At 44.2% G+C, this 20,880-nt stretch overlaps 1 protein-coding gene across 2 annotated transcripts in view; it reads left to right on the plus strand.

Moving 5' to 3' along the window:
* LOC147010959 (polycystin family receptor for egg jelly-like) overlaps positions 1–20,880 on the plus strand; it is a 217,149-nt gene that overhangs the window by 176,799 nt on the left and 19,470 nt on the right. For both annotated transcript variants that reach the window (XM_085860350.1, XM_085860351.1), the window contains 2 exons: positions 16,627–16,815; positions 17,060–17,260. In XM_085860350.1, coding sequence (XP_085716476.1) covers positions 16,627–16,815; positions 17,060–17,260 — 390 coding nt within the window. The remainder of the gene's footprint in view (positions 1–16,626; positions 16,816–17,059; positions 17,261–20,880) is intronic.

A 20,880-nucleotide genomic window follows, 5' to 3' on the forward strand; every position in this document is an offset into this window, starting at 1 on the left:
GCGAAAATTGACGAAAATTGAAGGCCCCCTAGCGACCAGGTGAGTGCATCGATACGAATGAAACTTTGCAGGTTCATGGTACTCAATGAGTACTACAACTTTGCCTCAGGACATATTGACCGATTTCGCTTAGGTCAGGGATCAAAGGTCAATTAGTGCAAAAATCTATAATATGCGAGAGCTGGAGGTGCCTTCGTGTCAAATGCTACTCCTCCTAGGGTTATGGTCGGATGGTCATGAAAATTCACACTAATCGTCTGGAATACATTGTGCACAAACGACCGAGCCGGATTTTCGATTTAGATCTTTGTTCACCCACAGCACCCCCTCAAACTTTGGGATTTCTGATTTCAAACCGCATTTTCGGTACTTTTCATTCAAATGGATACCGAGTAGTTATCAGTAGATGGAACTGGATGAGATTTGATATGCATAAATCTTAAGGTGATTCCCTATCTGCTATATGACATCCATTTTGCTCTATGTCTTATAGTTTCCATGCTCGGCAACCCATTGCCACCTACTGGCTGGTATATATATTTATATGTTGATATATATTATATATATGTATATATATATATATATATATATATATATATATATATATATATATATATATATATATATATATATATATATATATATAGTCCAGGTCACAGTACCGAGAAAAACGTGACGCGACCACTAGGAGGAGCACAAAATTGGTCCTTCAGTATTAATATATAGAAGATACAATGTTTCTTGTTACATTTTTTTGTGTCAAATTTACATTCTGAGGTAGTCAGCATGTGCAGAAGAGGGTTTTACATTGCAGACGCTATTTTCGAGGAGTGGAATTACACCTCTCAGCGGTAACGGTCTGTCGACGACAGACGTACTGACGTCAGCGAATGTCCGATGATGTCATGCCAACGACTGCCACCGGTACCGGTGGTCCGCAGGGTACCAGTGGAAATTGTGCTACTGCTGGGCGAAGGAGGAGATGGAGACGGGGAAGGCGAGTCCGGAGGCAGTGGGAGAGGGGGAAGAGTAGAAGTGTGGAGGTGAGAGTTGGAACTCCTGAATGTTGGGATGATGACTGGCAAAGGGCGAGAGTTGGCTGATATAATGGAGAGAAGAAAGGTGGACATACTGTGTGTACAAGAGACCAAGTGGATGGGGAGTAAGGCTAGGAGCATTGGAGGTGGTTTCAAACTGTTCTACCATGGTGTGGATGGGAGGAGAAATGGTGTCGGAGTAATCCTGAAGGAAGATCATGTCAAGAGGGTTTTGGAGGTGAGGAGAGTGTCTGACCGAGTGATGAGTGTGAAGTTGTAAATTGAAGGGGTGATGATGAATGTCATCAGTGCATATGCCCCACATATGGGGTGTGAGATGGAGTATAAAGAAGATTTCTGGAGTGAGTTAGATGAAGTGGTGGAGAGTGTATCCAAGGATGAAAGAGTGGTGATTGGAGCAGATTTGAATGGGCATGTTGGGGAAGGGAATAAAGAGGATGAGGAGGTGATGGGTAGGTACGGTCTCAACAAGAGAAATGTGGAAGGGCAAATGGTGGTAGAGTTTGCAAAAAGAATGGAAATGGCAGTGGTAAATACGTATTTCCAGAAGAAGGAGGAACACAGGGTGACATACAAGAGTGGAGGAAAGTGCACACAGGTGGATTACATCTTAAGCAGGAGATGCGACCTGAAAGAGATTAGAGACTGTAAGGTGGTGTCAGGGGAGAGTGTAGCTCGACAGCATCGATTGATGGTCTTTCGGATGATTTTGGAGGTGAGGTTGAGGAAGAGAGTGAGGGCTGAACCAAGGACCAGATGGTGGAAGCTGAAGGAGGAAGACTGTTGCGTGGAATTTAGGGAGGAGGCGAGACAGGTGTTGGATGGTGGTAAAGATGGGTGGGATGATTGGGCAACAACAGCAGAATTGGTGAGGGAGATAGCTAGGAAGGTACTTGGTGTGACATCTGGACAGAGGAAGGAAGATAAGGAGACTTGGTGGTGGAACGAGTAAGTACAGGAAAGTATAAGGAAGAAGGGGTTGGCGAAAAAGAAGTGGGATAGCCAGAGAGATGAAGAAAGTAGGCAGGAGTACAAGGAGTGGCGGCAAAAGGCAAAGAGAGAGGTGGCAAAGGCCAAGGAAAAGGCATATGACGAGCTGTTTGAGAAGTTGGATACAAAGGAAGGGGAAAAGGATTTATACCTATTGGCAAGACAGAGGGACCGAGCTGGGAAGGATGTGCTGCAGGTTCGGGTGATAAAGGACGCAAATGGGAATGTGCTGACGAGCGAGGAGAGTGTGTTGAGAAGGTGGATGGAGTACTTTGAGGAGCTGATGAATGAAGAAAATGAGAGAGAAGGTTGGAAGAGGTGGAGATAGTGAATCAGGAAGTGGAGTGGATCAGTAAGGATGAAGTGAGAACTGCTCTGAAGAGGATGAAAAATGGAAAGGCGGTTGGCCCAGATGACATACCAGTGGAGGCATGGAAGTGCTTCGGAGAGATTGCAGTGGGGTTGTTAACCAGATTGTTTAATAAAGTCTTGGAAAGTGAGAGAATGCCAGAGGAGTGGAGATTAAGTGTACTGGTTCCGATTTTCAAGAATAAGGGTGATGTGCAGAGCTGTGGAAATTTCAGAGGGATAAAGTTGTTAAGCCACACCATGAAGTTGTGGGAAAGAGTAGTGGAAGCTCGGTTGAGAAGAGAGGTGATGATCTGTGAGCAGCAATATGGGTTTATACCAGGAAAGAGCACCACTGATGTGATGTTTGCTTTGAGAATGTTGATGGAGAAGTATAGGGAAGGCCAGAAAGAGTTACATTGTGTGTTTGTGGATTTAGAGAAAGCTTATGATAGGGTGCCAAGAGAGGAGTTGTGGTATTGTATGAGGAAGTCGGGAGTGGTGGAGAAGTGTGTGAGGATCGTGTATGATATGTATGAGGACAGTGTGACAGCGGTGAGGTGTGCGGTAGGAATGACGGACCGGTTTAAGGTAAAAGTGTGATTGCACCAAGGATCAACTCTGAGCCCTTTCCTGTTTGCAATGGTGATGGACAGGTTGACGGACGGGATCAGGCTGGAGTCTCCATGGACCATGATGTTCGCGGATGACGTCATGATCTGTAGAGAGAGAGTAGGGAGCAGGCTGAGGCGAGCCTCGAGAGGTGGAGGTACGCACTGGAGAAAAGGGGAATGTTAGTCAGTAGGAGTAAGACCGAGTACATGTGCGTAAATGAGAGGGAGGGTGGTGGTATGGTGCGGTTGCAAGGAGTTGAGGTGGGGAAGGTGGATGGGTTTAAATACTTGGGATCAACTGTCCAAAGTAACGGAGAGTGTGGGAGAGAAGTGAAAAAGAGAGTGCAGGCAGGATGGAGTGGGTGGAGAAGAGTTGCAGGAGTGATTTGTGACAGAAGGGTAGCTGCAAGAGTGAAGGGAAAGTATATAAGACCGTAGTGAGACCAGCTATGTTGTATGGTTTGGAGGCGGCGGCGCTAACAAAAAGACAGGAAGCGGAGCTGCAGGTAGCAGAGTTAAAGATGCCACAATTCTCGTTGGGAGTGACGAGGATGGACAGGAAAAGGAATGAGTATATTAGAGGGACAGCGCAGGGAGGACAGTTTGGAGACAAAGTGAGAGAGGAGAGATTGAGATGGTTTGGACATGTGCACAGGAGGGAAGCGGAGTATATTGGGAGAAGGATGTTGAAGATGGAGCTGCCAGGCAGGAGGAGAAGAGGAAGGCCAAACAAGAGGTTCATGGATGTGGTGAGGGTGGACATGCGGGTGGTTGGAGGATCGAGCGAAATGGAGCCGGTTAATCCACTGTGGCGACTCCCAACGGGAGCAGCCGAAATAATAATAATAATGATAAGATATATTTATGTATGTATGTTCCGCAAATACAGCCAAAACGGTAAACGATAGCGCAAAAAATTTAGTACCACCTTACTCACCATTTGCCTGCGGTGTGCAGTATCAAGTTTTGTTCAAATCGTGCAACGAAAAAAAATTATTAAAAAATCAATTCCCGATTCATTCAAGTTTTGGTATGACTATCCATAAAGGGCAAGGACAAACCATGGAGAATGTGTTGATATACTTCGAGAAACCGGTATTTCAGCATAGACAACTGTATGTGGCTCTTAGCCGAGGAAACGTGAAGGAAAATTTCAAAGTTTTCCTGAAGGATGGGAGATCAACCAAGAATGTTGTCATTAAACGCGTGCTTCGTTGAACAATGACTCCTGAGCTAAATGCTCAAATTGTCGCCAACTTAATGTTTGACCACTAAATAATATTAAAATTTTGTCTTTTTTTTTTTTTTTTCATCAACCGCTGTCACGACGTGTTCACGGGTCATCTAGCATATTATAAAGCAGGAGGTCTGTCCCCAAACTACTCCCTCAGTTTTGGGGCTAGCCCCATCCGTTAAACCTTCTGTGGAACGTTTTGGGGTCCCAGCAGATGTCAAGGTGGCTGGGAGGTTTAATAAATACCTCAATACAATTGTGATTTTGGGTTTTGATCCATTTGAAGCTAAGCTGCTCCCAATCCGGATGGAACATCAGAATGGCGTTTATCTTTGTTTACCTCACGAGCGTTTGTAATATTGTATTTTGTTATCTCTGTATAATTACAGCAGTGTGTGTGTGTGTGTGTGTGTGTGTGTGTGTGTGTGTGTGTGTGTGTGTGTGTGTGTGTGTCTGCGACCGCCGTTTCTCGACAACCACTGGTCCGATCTGATTGAAACTTGACAGTAATATTGCTGGGGACCCGAGGATGTGCCTTTTGAAGGTTTGATATTCATCAGACGAGCGGTTCCCAAGTTACGGCCATTTATTAGCCAACCAATGACAGGACACGGTTCTATGACGTCACAATCGTTATTTTTTTTTTTTTTTTTTGCATGTATGGGCACGCACCTACGGGCCCGCACTAGTATGTATTAATTTGTGGTTGGAATTATTTTGTTTGGAATGAAAATATGGAGATTGAGTTTGAAGCAGAATGAGGAAATTATGTGAGGGGTTCCACCCGTGACATTCACCGATTCGGCATTTGTACTTTCGCCATTTTTTGCCCATGTTCTTCACGAACCGGCTGTCCAGCCCCCTCCCACACATAGTGTAACATAAGCAAAACCAAAAAAACAAACAAATAATTTATATTCGACATATGATTAAATTTTTTGGTGCCCCTCATCGTGAGTAACACTCGACCCAAACAAAGCCGATGGAAATCTGACGAAACAAACCCGGGCAGTATATAAACAGAAGTGGCCAACAGGCCTGATATCTTTGGCCCAAGATGGTGGCCATATCAGTTTGTCTGGATGCCACAGTGGGTGGATTCAAGCGACAAATGTGGGTGGGGTCCGGCAGCTGTCTGACCAATAGGTGCACATTTCAAAAATCGACCCCAAACAACAACAACCGTAACAACAGCAGCAACGCGGAGCTACATATTGTGGACCTGCAACATGTGCAGTATCTACAACAATAAATAAATTATTGTCCAACTTGTTCCAACGAGTTGTACACTAACAAGCTCATCACCATTTCCAACTCAGCCTGAATGGTTCCATCACAATGCACTTAAACATGGCAAACATGTATCTCTAAGGCAAAGCAACCATTCAACTGCTGTTCCATTTTCAGTGCTTATTGGCGAATTGTCATCCACGTAACGAAATTTAATGTAGGAGGAGGACATTCGATCCACCACCATGCCTGTGCTGCACCAACACCAGATTAAAAAGATCCGAAAAGTAAACGACAGTTTCATTGGGAAAATGTGAGGAGTAGAAATGAGAAAAGTGACAGGCTCAGGGACATCACCAGAGTTTTTGTTATGATTTTTCATTTGAGGTGGGGAAGCTGCATTTAGAGTGAAGAATATACAACATCGACCATTCCATAGGTCCTGAAACAACTTGTGTTTGCTTCATGGAAAGCAAACCCAACTGAGGGTTATCTCAGTTCCTTCCATAACGTTCGGAACAAGTGTGTATCTACCCTCAGGAGAGCCAGAAAACAACATCTTTCCTATTTCAAGTCTGAACTCTCAAACCTCTCTCCCTCCTCCCAATCCTGGTGGCATCTAATCAAATCTGTTTCTGGTGTATGTTCCTCCCTCATCCCTCCCTTACCTCAAATGGCCGCACTGCTGATTCCGCACGTGAAAAAGCTGAATGTTTAAACTCTGTGTTTGCAGCTAAATCTTGTGTCCAAAACCCATCACTATCTCGACCCACCTTACCCAGTCGCACCTAACTGTCCCTGGACTCTGTATCCTTTTCTCCTGACAAGGTGGAGAGCTTGCTTTCAAACCTCGAGTCAGATTCTGCAACCGGTCCACACGGCATCAGCCCACGTGTCCTCAAAACCTGCTCCTCTGCTTTTGGCCACCCTCTCTCTGTTCTATTCATCCTCTCATTTGCTCAAGGTCATCTGCCATCTGCTTGGAAATCAGCAAACATCACTGCCCTGCACAAGAAAGGTGCAAAAACAGATCCCTGCAACGACAGACCAATCAGCCTTCTCCCAATCATCAGCAAGGTTATGGAATCCATCATCGATTCAGACATGAAATCCTTCCTCTTCTCCAATGGCTTGATTTCCGATCATCAATTTGGTTTCAGACCAGGTCACTCTACCCTGGATATGCTGCTTCTGCTCTCCCACCAATGGGTGTAGGTACTCAATGCCAGACGTGAAATCAGAGCCGTATCCCCAATCATATCACGTGCTTTTGACATGGTTTGGCACCCTGCCCTGCTCACCAAACTCTCTTCCTTTGGTATCCAAGGCCATCTCCACTCATGGTTCACAGACTTCCTCTCCTGTCGCAGTCAACGTGTGGCCATAAATGGAGTTCTCTCATCCCCTCTTCCTACCCAGGCTGCATTTCCTCAAGGCAGCGTTCTGGGCCCTGTTATTTTTCTGGTTTTCATCAATGATCTCTCTGACTCTGGAAAATCCTCTTTATCTCTTTGCTGATGACTCCACCCTCTGTCGTACCATCTGTCATCCCTCAGACCTGCAAGCAGCAGCTTTTTCGCTTTCTCCAGATCTGGATAAAATCACAAACTGGTCCAACACGGGGAACATGTCTCTCAATCCTGACAAATCCACTTTCTCAACAATTCTCTGGAAGAAGTCCTTTCATTCAAGCTTCTGGGTCTCACTATCTGCCATGATCTTTCCTGGGAAAGCCACATTTCCAACCTGGCATCCAAAGCTAGTCACCGACTGGGAATACTTCATCGTGCAAAGTTCTTCCTCGGCCCACCTTAGCTCCTGACCACATGCAAAGCTTTCATCAACAGCCTGATGGAGGACTGGTCTCCCACCTGGGCTGGTGCTCCTGTCCCTCACCTTTCTCAGCTTCACGCTGTGGAAACCAAGGCATCTCGGATCATTGGTATCTTCCGCAATGAGGCTGAGTCTTTGGGCCTCTCACTCTCTCACCGCAGATAGGTTGCTGGTCTTTCTATCTTCTACCGTCTTCTCTCCGGTCTCACCCTCCCTGCTCTGTCTGCGATATGTTCCCCCCCCCCCTCCATATTTCCACAGGGCGCTCAAGTTCTGCCAGAAACCCTTTTCTGGTAAAACTACCAAAATCACGAATCACTGCTCACCTTCACACTTTCATTCCTCTTTTTCCTGCCTTTGGAATAAACTCCCACACTCTGTTCAATTACATTCTTCCCTCCAGGCCTTCAAAACAGTTGTTCACCACCACCTCTCATATTCCCCCTTCCAAAACCTCGATCTTTTATACCCCCGTTAATCCACCCCAAACCCACCGCCTTCAAATTCCCTGCTTTCCTTCCTGAAAGTCCCTGTAATGTCCATCTTGTATACCCCGTGTTCCCCGCCCCATCCCTCTTCCTTCCACAGATCTCCTAATGTCTCTGTTCCCCACTTTTTTGTGCTTCCTCCTCCCACCCGTCTTGTCTCATGCCCCCCTCCCCCCCTTGCTGTGCGTTCTGTGTGAGCCCTCATTTGAGCCTCGAAATTGTACACACAAAAAAAAAACCATATATATATATATATATATATATATATATATATATATATATATATATATATATATATATATATATATATATAGCTCATTCTCACCATTGACTAACTAACTGACTGACTGACTGACTGACTGACTGATATTAATGTTTGGGACCTTCTGGGTGACATGGAAAGCTGAAATATTGTGTGCCGACGGATAACATAATCGTCGGAAAGCTTCCGTAAATAAAAATAGGAACAAATGAAAAAAACAAATGCAGGTGAGCAACCTCAGACAATGGGGAAGCACCATTCATTGTGTATGCATACCCTCGAACATATATATATATATATATATATATATATATATATATATATATATTTTGTTGCGAATCTGGAAGCCATGAGCACACAACATACAGGTCCTTTCGATCAGTTATATCGGTAAGTACATGTTGCCAGTTAGGGTCCTGACCCGAGTCTAATGGGTAATCAAATGTTCCTGCACTGTGATTTATCTTTATCTTTATCGTTAGGATTCCCTTTTTTTTTGTAAAACCTCATCTTCTTCAACGTCAGCCACAAAATGCCCGTTGGATTGCGGACACGCTGCAGAACATCAAAAGCCCTCAGTTCCCGGCATCCCCCACGTGCTTACTTGGGAGAGGTCAACGCCCACCTCCCAAATTCCTGACCTAATATGGGCATAAAATCGACTCGCGGGGGGGGGGGGGGGGGATGGAATGCGGCAGCCACCACCAACGGCGGATGAGTCACGCCGGAAGTGAGGCGCACCCGCGAGGGATAAGAAGGGAAGAAGGAGACGGAAATAGCGCATTCGACTTCGTCTTGGTTCTTGGTCGGTGGTTCATCGGGAAGGATAGGCGCCTCGTCTCCCCAGCATGCATTCCGGAGCGCGAGAGGACCCGCCGGAGCTCGAAAAGTGATCGTGGCTCGCGGTGGTTGGATCCAGCTTGCCCTCGCTGGTGCCCGGTCCAGTTCTGCCCAGAGGACCTGGTCCTTGAAGACCCGCACAAGGCGGAAAGGTCCAAAATAGACCCTGGCCTCAGCTCCACTATCCTCCGAGCTGAAGGCCAAAATAAATGTGTCAGCCACCACTTTGTGTGTGTGTGTGTGTGTGTGTGTGTGTGTGTGTGTGTGTGTGTGTGTGTGTGTGTGTGTGTGTGTGTGTGTGTGTGTGTGTGTGTGTGTGTGTGTGCGTGCATGCGCGGCACCAGTCAATAAGTAGTGAATTGTATAATTGCCGTGCTGTACATACGTGCTTTGAATATTCGGTTTAAATCTGCTCTTCTGTGTTCCCGTTTGAATAAACTCCGTTTGTTCAATGTTTTCAGCTCGTTCATGTCCATTCTTGCATTGACTGAGCGTGTCTCATGTGAGGGATTAGCTGGCCATTGCCGTTGTCACTGGATAATCGGGACTGGCGGTTCTTGCTGATGAAACCTCTCGGAATCGCACACGGAACGAGCACTCTAAGCGGCTTGTTTCCGTCGAGGGTGAAATTCCCCGGTAGTGGACCACGTGGGTATTTAGGTAAATTGAAATTGGCAATCGATCCTACCCCACGTGGTCTATCCATTGGCGAATTTCGGTTCGATAGAGGACCCCTTCGACTCAGGACTTATCCGGGGCGACGATCTGAATTCCGGGCGATCGGTCGAGCTGACTTGCAGCTCCATCAAGCGGACGGACCACGGCCGACGTCCCGGTCCCGCAACAATATATATAAATATGGTCGCAGATCTGAGTTTCGAGATTTTCCATGAGGGGAAGCACTCAGGTCCCTGCCGTACACCCGGTCCTGAGGCTGCCGGGCACGATTTTTGGTAGTAGGTTGCAGACAGCAACCACTCAGGGTTCCAGTCTGACTTCAGAGCATTAAAGTGGTACCCAGAACCGTTTTACACTCTCCGTGTCAAGATTGCTGGTTTTATTTTCTGCTCACTCAAACTATAACTACCGGGCTAGCTTTAATCTCTCTTTCTTGCAAACAAACATCATACAATTTTCTTACCCACTCATTTTCACTCCTCACTTTACATTCTCTTTCATTTTCTCTTTCCTCATTTCCCTCAGACAGCCTCCAATTAAACATTATTAAGTCTGAAATGTTTAATGGCCCCTAGTTCCTGGCATGATGGGGCGCAAATAATCTCCGGTGACCTGCCTATCTCTGCTGCCAATGAGGGGGGGGGGGGGCTTAGGCAATAGTAGTATCAGTCCCTCCGAAGAGCCTTGCCTTTTGAACCAACGTGACTCTTTTTCAATTCATTTCACCAACATTAGTGGTCTTTCTTAGAATCTTCTCTCTGTTGAACATCATCTAGCAAGCTCCTCTCCTAATATCTTTCTTCTCTCAGAGACCCAATTCTCACATGACGTTCTTGTTAATTCTTACAACATTTCGAACTACAACCTTTCCTCACGACTCCACTTCAAAGAAGGAGTCTGTGTCGACTCCAACATCAACATACCTGCTGTACGCCTTGTGGATCTCGAATCTCCAAACTTTGATGTCATCTGGCTTAAGATTTGTCTCCTGACCATCACTATCTTTCTCTGTTTCACTTACTGCTCTCCCAATTCTACAAACTTTATATCTTTCTTTGACTATCTTAACTCTTGCCATGAGGCCATGAAATCTTAACACCCTCAAGCAGAATTTCTCCATCCAGGAGACTTCAATGTACACCACAGGTAGTGGCCGAAATCTTCCTACACGGATGTTGTGGGAGTTGAAGCTCTTACATTTTCCATTCTTAATGATTTGGAACAAATTATCACCCATCCTACCCATATCCAAGATTATCATGACCTCACTACCAACTCGAACGGGCACTCAGTAGAGCGCATACCTTTGCCAACGCTACATTTTGCCCCCCCCCCAGAAACCATTGATTGTGAGGGTATTTAATCCCATACCACATCTGCCATCTCATATGTGTTATGATGGCTTAAAAACATTAAATTTCCTGCTGTTTGACACTGATTCACGTACATTGTACAATTTCTGTATGAACTCCCTGACCTTTTTGGGTGTCGGTGTCAAGTCAATCTGATGACAACTGGTCACATTATAAGAAATTATTTTCTGGCATTTTAGGGGCATTGAGCACACACGAGTTTCTGTTTGTCTAAATAAGTTATTTATTGTGAACAAAAAAACATTCATTGAACAATTAAAACAGTTAATTGTTTTGTATTATTTGAGAACAACTGAGAAACTAACAATGCACGGTTCATACAAAAATTAATCCTGCAAAAGTACAATGCCCAAACTGGTAACCAAAGGGACATATTAGCCTGAAAAGGAAGTATAAGAGTTCGTCTGAACTAACTACGTACATTATTTGACAAAACACGAGACATGGAAGAATAAAGTCACTGTCAAATATTACACATCACAGGATAGGGAATTGAATTCTAAACATTTTGAATCTACTTACATGCAAATTGTATAAGAATTGACCGCGTTATGATAATAAAGGTCGTTGACCCCCCTGACCTTTGACCCAAACCGCTAACAAAGGTAATGACGTCATTGTGTCATATCATATATCACAAGATTGGACATTGAATTCACAACATTTTGGCATTGGTTGCATGCAAATTGGATAAAAATCGACCGCACTATGGCAAAATGACGATTTTGACCTTTTCATGACTTCGACCTTGACCTTTGTACTCTTAATTTTGTAATTGGTATTAGAGTGTGGGGAACAGAACAGTCAACATTTTGGTGTTGGTTTCATGCAAATTGAATAGGAACTGACCGTGCTATTACTAAAACAGCACATTTTGCAATGCCGTGACCTCCCCCCCTGACCTTTGACTCCAAACCGCTAATAAGGGTTATTACGTCATTGTGTCATGTCACATATCACAAGATGGGGCATTGAATTCTGAACATTTTGGCATTAGTTGCATGCAAATTGGATACAAATTGACCGCGTTATGGTAAAAAGACGATTTTGACCTTTTCATGACCTTGACCTTTGACCCGATCGCTCCCAAAATCTAATAAAATGGTCCTCGGATAATAACCAATCATCCCACCAAATTTGCTGCGATTCAGTTCAATACTTTTGGAGTTATGCGAATAACAAACAAACAAACAAACACACATATTCACAAAAAAAATAAAAAAATACACAGCGATCAAAACATAACCTTCGCAACAAAGTTTGCGAAGGTAATAATTTGGACTTGTTCTTCACTTCTAATCCGTTGCATTACAACTGCACAATTTCACCTCCAATTGGTTCTTCTGACCACAATCTTGTGAATATCACTTTACTTACCACCATTGCTTCTCATCCGACTACTCCAATGAAATGCCAGTATTGGCATTCCAATAATGCTGACTGGACTCGTTTACAAAACTTCTTTTCTCACTTTCCCTGGAAAGACGACTGCCTCTCCTTGGGCGATGCCTCTATCTCTGCTGAACGTATAGCTGAGGTTATTGTTGCAGGAATGGTGGCTTATATCCCCTTCTCTATCAAGTCTATCTCTCTGACCAATTCTTGGTTCAAAAATTCCTGCTCTGCGGCCATTCGTCCAAGGGATGCCGCATATCAGACATGGAAAAACTCTTCTTCCTCTGACTTGCATTCAGCTTTCATATCTGCCAGAAATCATTGCAAACATGTTATACGCAAGGCGAAGCATTCCTTTATTCAAAAGAAATATGACAAACTCTCATCTTCCACAAATCGATCTTTCTGGTCCTTAGCTAAAAGTATCTCCAACAACTTCTGTCGCTCTACCTTTCCTTCGCTTTTCCATTCTGATGATTCTATTGCTGTCTCTCCGACCGATGAAGCAACTCTTTTTGGTTTTCTTTTCTCCTCTAACTCCACACTGGATGACTCTAACATTCCACCTCCCACTGATGCTCCCTTCACCAATCCTATGTCCCTCCTCCCTCTCTTTTCATGCAGTCAAAAAAACATACTCCTCTCTCTGGACATAAGCAAAGCCAACAGACAAGATGGCATTCCTCCATCTTGCCCAATACAGATCAATGAGCGTATTATGAGTCCAAGGATTTGTCACTACTTCGTCATTCATACAGCCTGGCTGCACCAGGCTGATCCACCAGCTGTGTCATTTCCCTGGTCTGTATATGCTCTCACTGAGGGGAGTGATATCAGCATGAAGGACGCATTCTATGCCACACTCAAGTCTGTGGTTGATCAGTGCCCCAGGCGAGATACTCTTCTAGTCTTGGGGGATTTCAATGCATTGACTGGAACTGAAAGGGATGGTAATGAGACATGCGTTGGTCCCCATGGGTCTGGAACTGTGATCCAGAATCGTACGAAGTTCCTTGACTTTGCAAGAAGTCATGGACTTAAGGTGCCGGTTCATGGTTTCAGCACCCACAGGCTCATCGCTGGACCTGGTATTTCAACGCTAGTGGTGTGGCAAAGCAGATCGACTATGTGCTCGCTGATGGTTGCTGGAGGATGATCCAGAACTGCAGGGTCTACCAGAGTGCTTGGTGTAGCAACTCTGAAGTTGCAGCTTAAATCCAGAAGAATGGTACCATCCCAGACTAGGCTGAATGTTGGCAAGCTCAAGGATGAGAGAGTAGCTGAGGAGTTTGCGAATAGGCTGAGTGGGGATTTGGGGGGGGGGGTCTGGGTGCTCTGGAAAATCCTGAAGAGTTGTGGTGTGCCTTCAAGACCACCACCCTTGATGTTGCCGGTGGAAGTCTTGGAACTCACCATAGGGTGAAGAAGAATTTTGTGTCTCAAGGGACACTGGATGCTATTGACTAGAGTCACAGGGCCAGGCTTGATGGCAGAGCTGAGCTGTTCAGGGAGATGAGGCGTAAAACTGTACGTGCACTAAAGGTGGACAAGGAGGCCTATGTGTGAGGAATCTATGAAAGGTTGGAGCATCACCTGTGGTCAAGTGATTCTCGTCCTGCTTACAGGGGATTTTGCGCATTGCATTCCTCAAAGCCTGTCCCTCGGTGTACTGCAGTTAGAGCGGAGGGTGGTGGGCTCTTGACAGAGGAATCCAAAATGAAGGCCTGCTGGGTCAGTTACTTTGAGCAGCTGCACCAGGCTGATCCACCAGCGGTTGAGTTGGACATTAGGGGTGTCACTACCCCTATTGCTGACCCTCCAATCAACTATGGTCCATCTTTGTTTTTAGAAACACACTGCGATGAACCAGTTGAAATGGGGTAAATCTCCAGGGATCTGTGGCATCCATGCTGAACTTCTCAAGGCTGGTGGGAATGCTGGACTCGTGTCATTGCATGCAGTTTTGTGCTCTGCCTGGAACACAGGCATCATCCCAACTGACTGGAAAAGGGGCCTTGTTGTCCCTCTCTGGAAAGGGGAGGGTGATCGCCAAGACTGCAACAACTACCGAGGGGTGACGCTGCTCTCAGTGCCGGGCAAGGTCTTTGCTCGGATAATTCTTGATAGGGTTCACCACCATCTGCTTGAGCACCAGCGTCCAGAGCAGTCAGGCTTTACACCAAAGAGGTCAATGATTGACCGTATTCTTGCTCTTCAGGTCCTCCCCGAAAGCAGACCAGAGTATCGGCAGGGGCTGCTTGCAGCCTATGTTAATCTCTGTAAAGCGTTCGATTCATTGAATCGGGATGTCCTCTGGAGGATTCTAGGTCTTCGTTGGGTGCCAGCAAAGCTGATTGATCTGATGTCTGAACTCCACTCTGGTACTGAGAGTGCTGTGATATGTGTGACGCCATTTCTGACTTACTTCCATTTGTTGCTGGAGTTTGTCAAGTGTGTGTACTGGCCCCCACACTTTTCAGCACTTTTATGGACTGGATTCTGGGGAGGATGTCGGAGAGATCAAGCTCCTGTGCATCGTTTGGGAATATCAAGATCTCTGACCTCAATTTCGCAGATGATGCAGTCATCTTTACGGAGACTCTAGATATCCTTTTGGGGGCCCTCGAGGTGCTCAATGAGGAGTCAGAGCCACTGGGATTACGGGTTTCCTGGGTCAAAACTAAGATCCAGACTTTCAATGACATCTTGGATGCTGCTATCTTGTCTGTGCCTGTTTGTGGTGAGGATGTTGAGGTCACGGAGAGATTCACTTACCTTGACAGTGATATTCATGTCTCTGCTGGCTGTGAGCCAGAGGTCAACAGACATCTGGGTCGGGTCTTGGGAGGCATGGATTCACTGGATCATGGGGTATGGTGCTGCCGGTGCCTGTGCGGGACGACGAAAATCAGAGTCTTCAGGTCCTTGGTGCTTCCAGTCTTGCTCTATGGATGTGAGACTTGGACTATGACCAGGGATCTGAGGCGGAGCCTTAATTCCTTTGGTACCAGGTCTCTTTGGAGAATCCTTTGCTATCGCTGGTTCTACTTTGTGTCCAATGAACAGTTGCTGAGAGAGGCTCAAATGAGATTTGTTACCTGCATAGTCCGTGAGCATCAGCTGCGGCTGTATGGTCACGTGACTCGTTTTCCGAACGCTGCTCCTGCTCACCACATTCCCTGAGCGAGGGAGCCTCGTGAGTGGAGGAGGCCAATGGGCCGGCCATGTGCCTCATGGTTGCAGCAGGTTGATCAGCATCTCAAGGAGATGGGGGATTTGCCAGCCATCTGCCTGGGGGATGGTTAGACGGAGTCCCCTGGAGTACTGGCGGAAAGTGCTTTCTCTTTTCTTTCTTCTGTTGTTTTTAAAATATAAGGTGTTCTCTCAGAAAAGTTGTTCTTTTTTATTTGTTTTACCTGTGACATGTCACAGGTCTACAAGAGCTTTGCGATGCTGTTTTTGTTGAAGTTGTTGTTGGGGTCGATTTTTAAAATGTGCACCCATTGGTCGGACAGCTTCCTGACCACACCCACATCTGCTGCTTTATTTCACCCACAATATTACCCAGATGAAATGATATGGCCGCCATCTTGGGTTTGTGGTGGCCCGAACACATTAAGCCTGTCGGTCTCTTCTGATGATACACTCCGGTTTTGTTGCATCAGATATCCATTTGCTTTGTGTGGGTCGAGTTAATCACAACGCGGGAGCCCAAAAAGTCAAATAATTTGTTGAATAATAGTAAGGTTTAATCAAGCCTGTCAGAACACACCGTACGTCCGAACGCACAGTAATCAAGCGTTATTTTACGTTATGTAATCAAGCATTCCAGAATGTAAATTAATAAAAATATTTTTGAATGGCCCCATGTTGGGGTTAAACAATCTGTGACCTTGTGATAAATCAGCTCATTCTGATATAACCGTGGTGGAGGCTCACATGAATAAGAGGTGTCAAGTTAATATTTTAGTAGCGCATTAAATGTGTGTTTCCCAGTCACGCTGTTCATCTTTTAAGAGTGCTTTAAAGGCGCATTTCCCAATTGGCCCGTTACTGGATTTTGTCGCAGGTTGTGACCACAGTGCGCTCATTCTTGTACCTCATGGAGAATGTTATCTACACCATATATCCTCAGAAGTGAAAGGACAATAAGGCAGTTGACAAAGCAATCAAATAAATTCAATATGAAGCTCTGGTCTGTTTTTTATCATGATGCAAGCACATACAATTGCAATGCACAACAGGCATCAAACACTTTATTTGTGGATCTCTTTTCTTTCCAGCCTTGCAGGACTGCAATGGAAGCCCACTAACCAAGCTGTGTATTAAGACAGCTGTGTCATGGCAGAAGGATACAGACTCATATTCTGCACACTGGTCTTTTTACAACAGCTCAGACAAATCGAAGAACTATATGATCTGGGTCTATCAAGATCCAAAGCTACTGACTCTTCCATCTGCTACCTTGTTTGGTATAATGACATTTTGTTGTTGTGCGTAATTGTTTTTGCTATTTTTGCAAAAGATTCATTTAGTTTCCATGTGGGAAGACAATTTGCAACATAAGTTGGGAATTATTTTAATATTTGCCAAAGAGTTCTGATGCTGATAACTTATGAAAGTGAAACCTTTACCATCATCGTCCTTTTGGTCATGTTGAACTATTAGGAGTTACTTCACTGTCCAAGTTATTTATGCCAATTTTTGTTATTTTAGGCAGTGTGAACGACTATGGAACCGGAGGGTACATGGCGCATCTTGGAACAGACTTAACAGAAGTGAAAGCAATGGTTAATTTGTTAGCTGACAATCAATGGATGGACATGAGGACAGTCGCAGTCTTCACAGAATTTTTTATTTACAACCCGAACGTGAACCTCTTCTGCCATGTGAACACACTTGTCGAATCAGTCTCAGGTAAGGGTTATTTCTTATTGGATTGCATATTTAAAATTAAAAACAAAGAATATTGGAACAGTTGCACATTAACTTTTGCTTCTCAATTTTAAGGATGATGTACAAATTACTTCGGTATAAAAGAAGAAAGGGAAAGTGGCACGTGCATTTGCAGTGTGTTGGGAAGGAGAGAGTGAGGAAGGGGGGGGGGGGCAGGTGTAGAGAGGTAGCATGTGTTTATGATTTTTTTTCTTTTTCATGTCTCTACTGACGAAGTCACCGGAAGTCACCGGAACCCCCCCAAAAAAATTGTTACCCCCCCCCAAAATAGAGAATTTTTTTTTGCATTTATACATGTTTTAAGTGATTTCCAACCCCCCCAAAAAAACAGTTCCCCCCCCCAAAAAAAAAAATTGTTAGAGAAAAAAATATTTTTTTTTGCATTTCTACATATTTTAAGTGATTTCCAACCCCCCCAAAAAGAAGAAAAATTTTTTTTTTTGCATTTCTACATGTTTTAAGTGATTTCCACCCCCCCAAAAAAAAATGTCAGAGAAAAAAAATTTTTGCAACTTTTTTTTTCAACAAAATTTCGATTTTTTAAATTTTAATTTTTGCATTTTTACATGTTTTAAGTGATTTCCACCAACCCCCCTTCCCAAAAAAAAATGGAGAAAAGAACTATAACTGTCAGCACTGTTGACATCATATTTAATGAATAAGATATAAGGTTCACTTGAGTGACCCAGCAGTATTGGCGGCGGAGGTTTTGCACTCTCGCGAGTGCTCCCCCTCTAGTTTTCTCTGTATTCTCTGCAACTGCTTATCCGACTGACAGGGAATTTCACCTGAAGTGCGACTACCCATGTCGAATGTTTTAATCATAATTATGGCATCATAGGTCACATGGTGTGGCAGCCATGTTGGAAAAAAGAAAAACTTTGGACCTCCGTATCTCCAAAACCGCTCCTTGGAAAAAATTGAAACTTGGCACATATGAAGTACTCCTGATGGGAAGCAAGGATGATTTTTTTGCTGATGCCATAGGTGGTTTCATTATGACATTATAATTGCATACGTTGAATGCTTTATCCGATTAGTGTGAAAATTTTTGAGGGTCATCTAGGGCTAAATTGTATGGGGGAAAAAAAATTGATGACATCATTGGTCATGTAGTTTGGCACGCCATATTGTTTTTAACATAAAGAACCTTCAAAAATCTTCTCCAAAACGGCTGAACAGATCGAGGCGAAATTTTACATGTATGATCAACTGATCACCCATCCATGACGAACAAAAAGTTATCCTCTTATGATATTATAGGTCACATGGTTTAGCATTTGTGATTTTTTTTGAAGAATAAAATTTTAAAATCTTCTTCTCCAGAATGGCTTGACAGATCAAAGGGAAACTTCACCCACATGTTCCCCAAGCCTTGGGGACACCAGGGTGTTCACAAGGAATTAATAGGTCCCATGGTCTTGCAGCCATATTAGATTGAACAGAAATATTTAAAACTTTCTTATTCTTGAACCGCTTCATCAATCGAAGTAAGACATCACAGTTATGATTTAGTCGTGATGGAGAATATATGTTTTAAATTTCAATCTGATCGGACGCATGGTCTGGCAGCCAGAATTATTTAATATTTTGAATCTGGGTTCAGGGATTAAAATTAAACTTGGAACAAGTATGTATAATGATGTCATAATATGGGCAGAGGCATATCTGGCGACATTGCGACGTTGAAGAGTGCCCTTCTAGTTTCCTTTGGTTTAATGACAAAATCAGATATAAAACCTTCTTCAGGGTTCTAAACATGCCCACAAGATGCATTTTTCACAATCTGAAAAATTAGAAATCAAATGAACAACTGGATTGTTCATATACCACCTGGCTTAACTATGACCAAAATACCACATTTCCTCCATTAAATGTATATGCACGTGCCCCTCGGAGGGGGATGAAAAAAAAACTGCCCCCATACAATAAAGCACGACCTCCAAGAAACACCCTGAGGGTGATTATTGGTGACAAGCAAAAAATAACTGCCAACCAATGGATACCTTCATAATATGTGTATCTATTACTAAAAGTCGCAGCCCTTGTGTGTGTCCATCATGCTTTATTATAAAGGGTTCCTGCTGCCAAAGAATAATAAAAATGTGACCGTTGGAAAGCGAATAATCGATTTACTTAGAACAAAAAATTGTGTCCGTTTCATCATGAAGATGCCTGTTTTAAAAACCTGTCTTTCCATGATTTAAGAAGAAGAAGAAACGGGATTTGGACCTTAATGCAGCAGCTCCAACAGTCACATTTTTATTGTCCTACGACAGCTGGAACCCTTCAGAGTAAAGCATGGTGGACACGGAAGGAGAACACTAAATTATATATCGTAACACTTCTCGAAGCAATGGAATAATATGTAAATGTGAATGGAAGCAGCACACAAACATCAACAATCACAGCCACCAGGACAGCAGGAACAACAATTATGTGCGCAAGATGCTCTCCACAAATTGAGCTGAGTTGTGTTCTCTATCAGTTGAAGAAAGTGCCGTGAGTACTTTTAATTAAGGGAAAGTCCGTTGTAAGTGCCATGGCTCATGAGCCAATTTTCGATAGTGATGACTCCATGGAGTTCATGTAAATTGGTATGCATAAGTATGCGAATGCCATAAATAATTTTGTTGTTTGAAGAAAAATGAAAGTTTGCTAAAGATGCAAAAAATACAAACCAATACACATACATGATATGCTTGGTGTTGGCTCATTGGTTGAGGTGGTGGGCTTGGGATCCTAGGGTCCTGAGTTCAAATCCCACTCAGCTGTTTCATTAATACCAGGTGGGGTTGACTCAGCCTGTCATCCTTCTGAGGTTGGCAAAATGAGTACCAGCTTGCTGGAATGATTGAGCCATTTGAGTATCCTGTGTTGGAGGGGTGACCTCTCCAGGATTGTGCCCAATAGCCCAGGAGACTGCTTCAGCAGCTCTGACGTTCTGTACAGAGTATGGTCCCAATGGATGGGTACAGGATGTTCCATCCTCCATTATGTGCCCCCCCCCCCAAGAAGAGGTTAAAAAAATAAACACCCAGGGTGTTTATTGGAGAAAGTTTGGTTACAAAGAGGACCACTAAAATATGGTCACTACATCTGAGGAAGGACATATGCTGCCATAGAGAAGGTACAGTGTAGGGCTCGCTAAACTAAGGACTTTTTACATTAGAAAGGAGATGATGAAAATATTTTGGGAAAAACAAAGGAAAGGATGTGGGGGAGAGGAAAACGTTTAAGCTCACATTTTTCGGGCCCCTTTAGAGGAGCAACAATTCAGGTAAACCTCAACAGGCCTTCAGAGCCAAATTTACTGAGAGCTGAATGTCCACTCACCAATGACCACCACCAGGCCTTATAGGAACAAAAGCTTTGGACATCATCTCTCCAACCATCAGTGGACGGTGAGATGATCTCCCCTGAGCAGCACCACCGATCTTTCCAAAAGGATCATTTAAAGCTCCTCACCACACTCTCTGCTCTCGGGCACACAAACTCTTTAAACTGCACGCTCCTTTTTTAACGATCTTCTATTAACACTACTTTTAATTCCAAATTCACGAGAACAATTTCCCAGACAG

The sequence above is a fragment of the Eptatretus burgeri genome, chromosome 16 (genome assembly GCF_056783735.1).
Source record: "Eptatretus burgeri isolate ZD-2024b chromosome 16, Ebu_testis_v1, whole genome shotgun sequence".
NCBI lineage: Eukaryota > Metazoa > Chordata > Myxini > Myxiniformes > Myxinidae > Eptatretus > Eptatretus burgeri.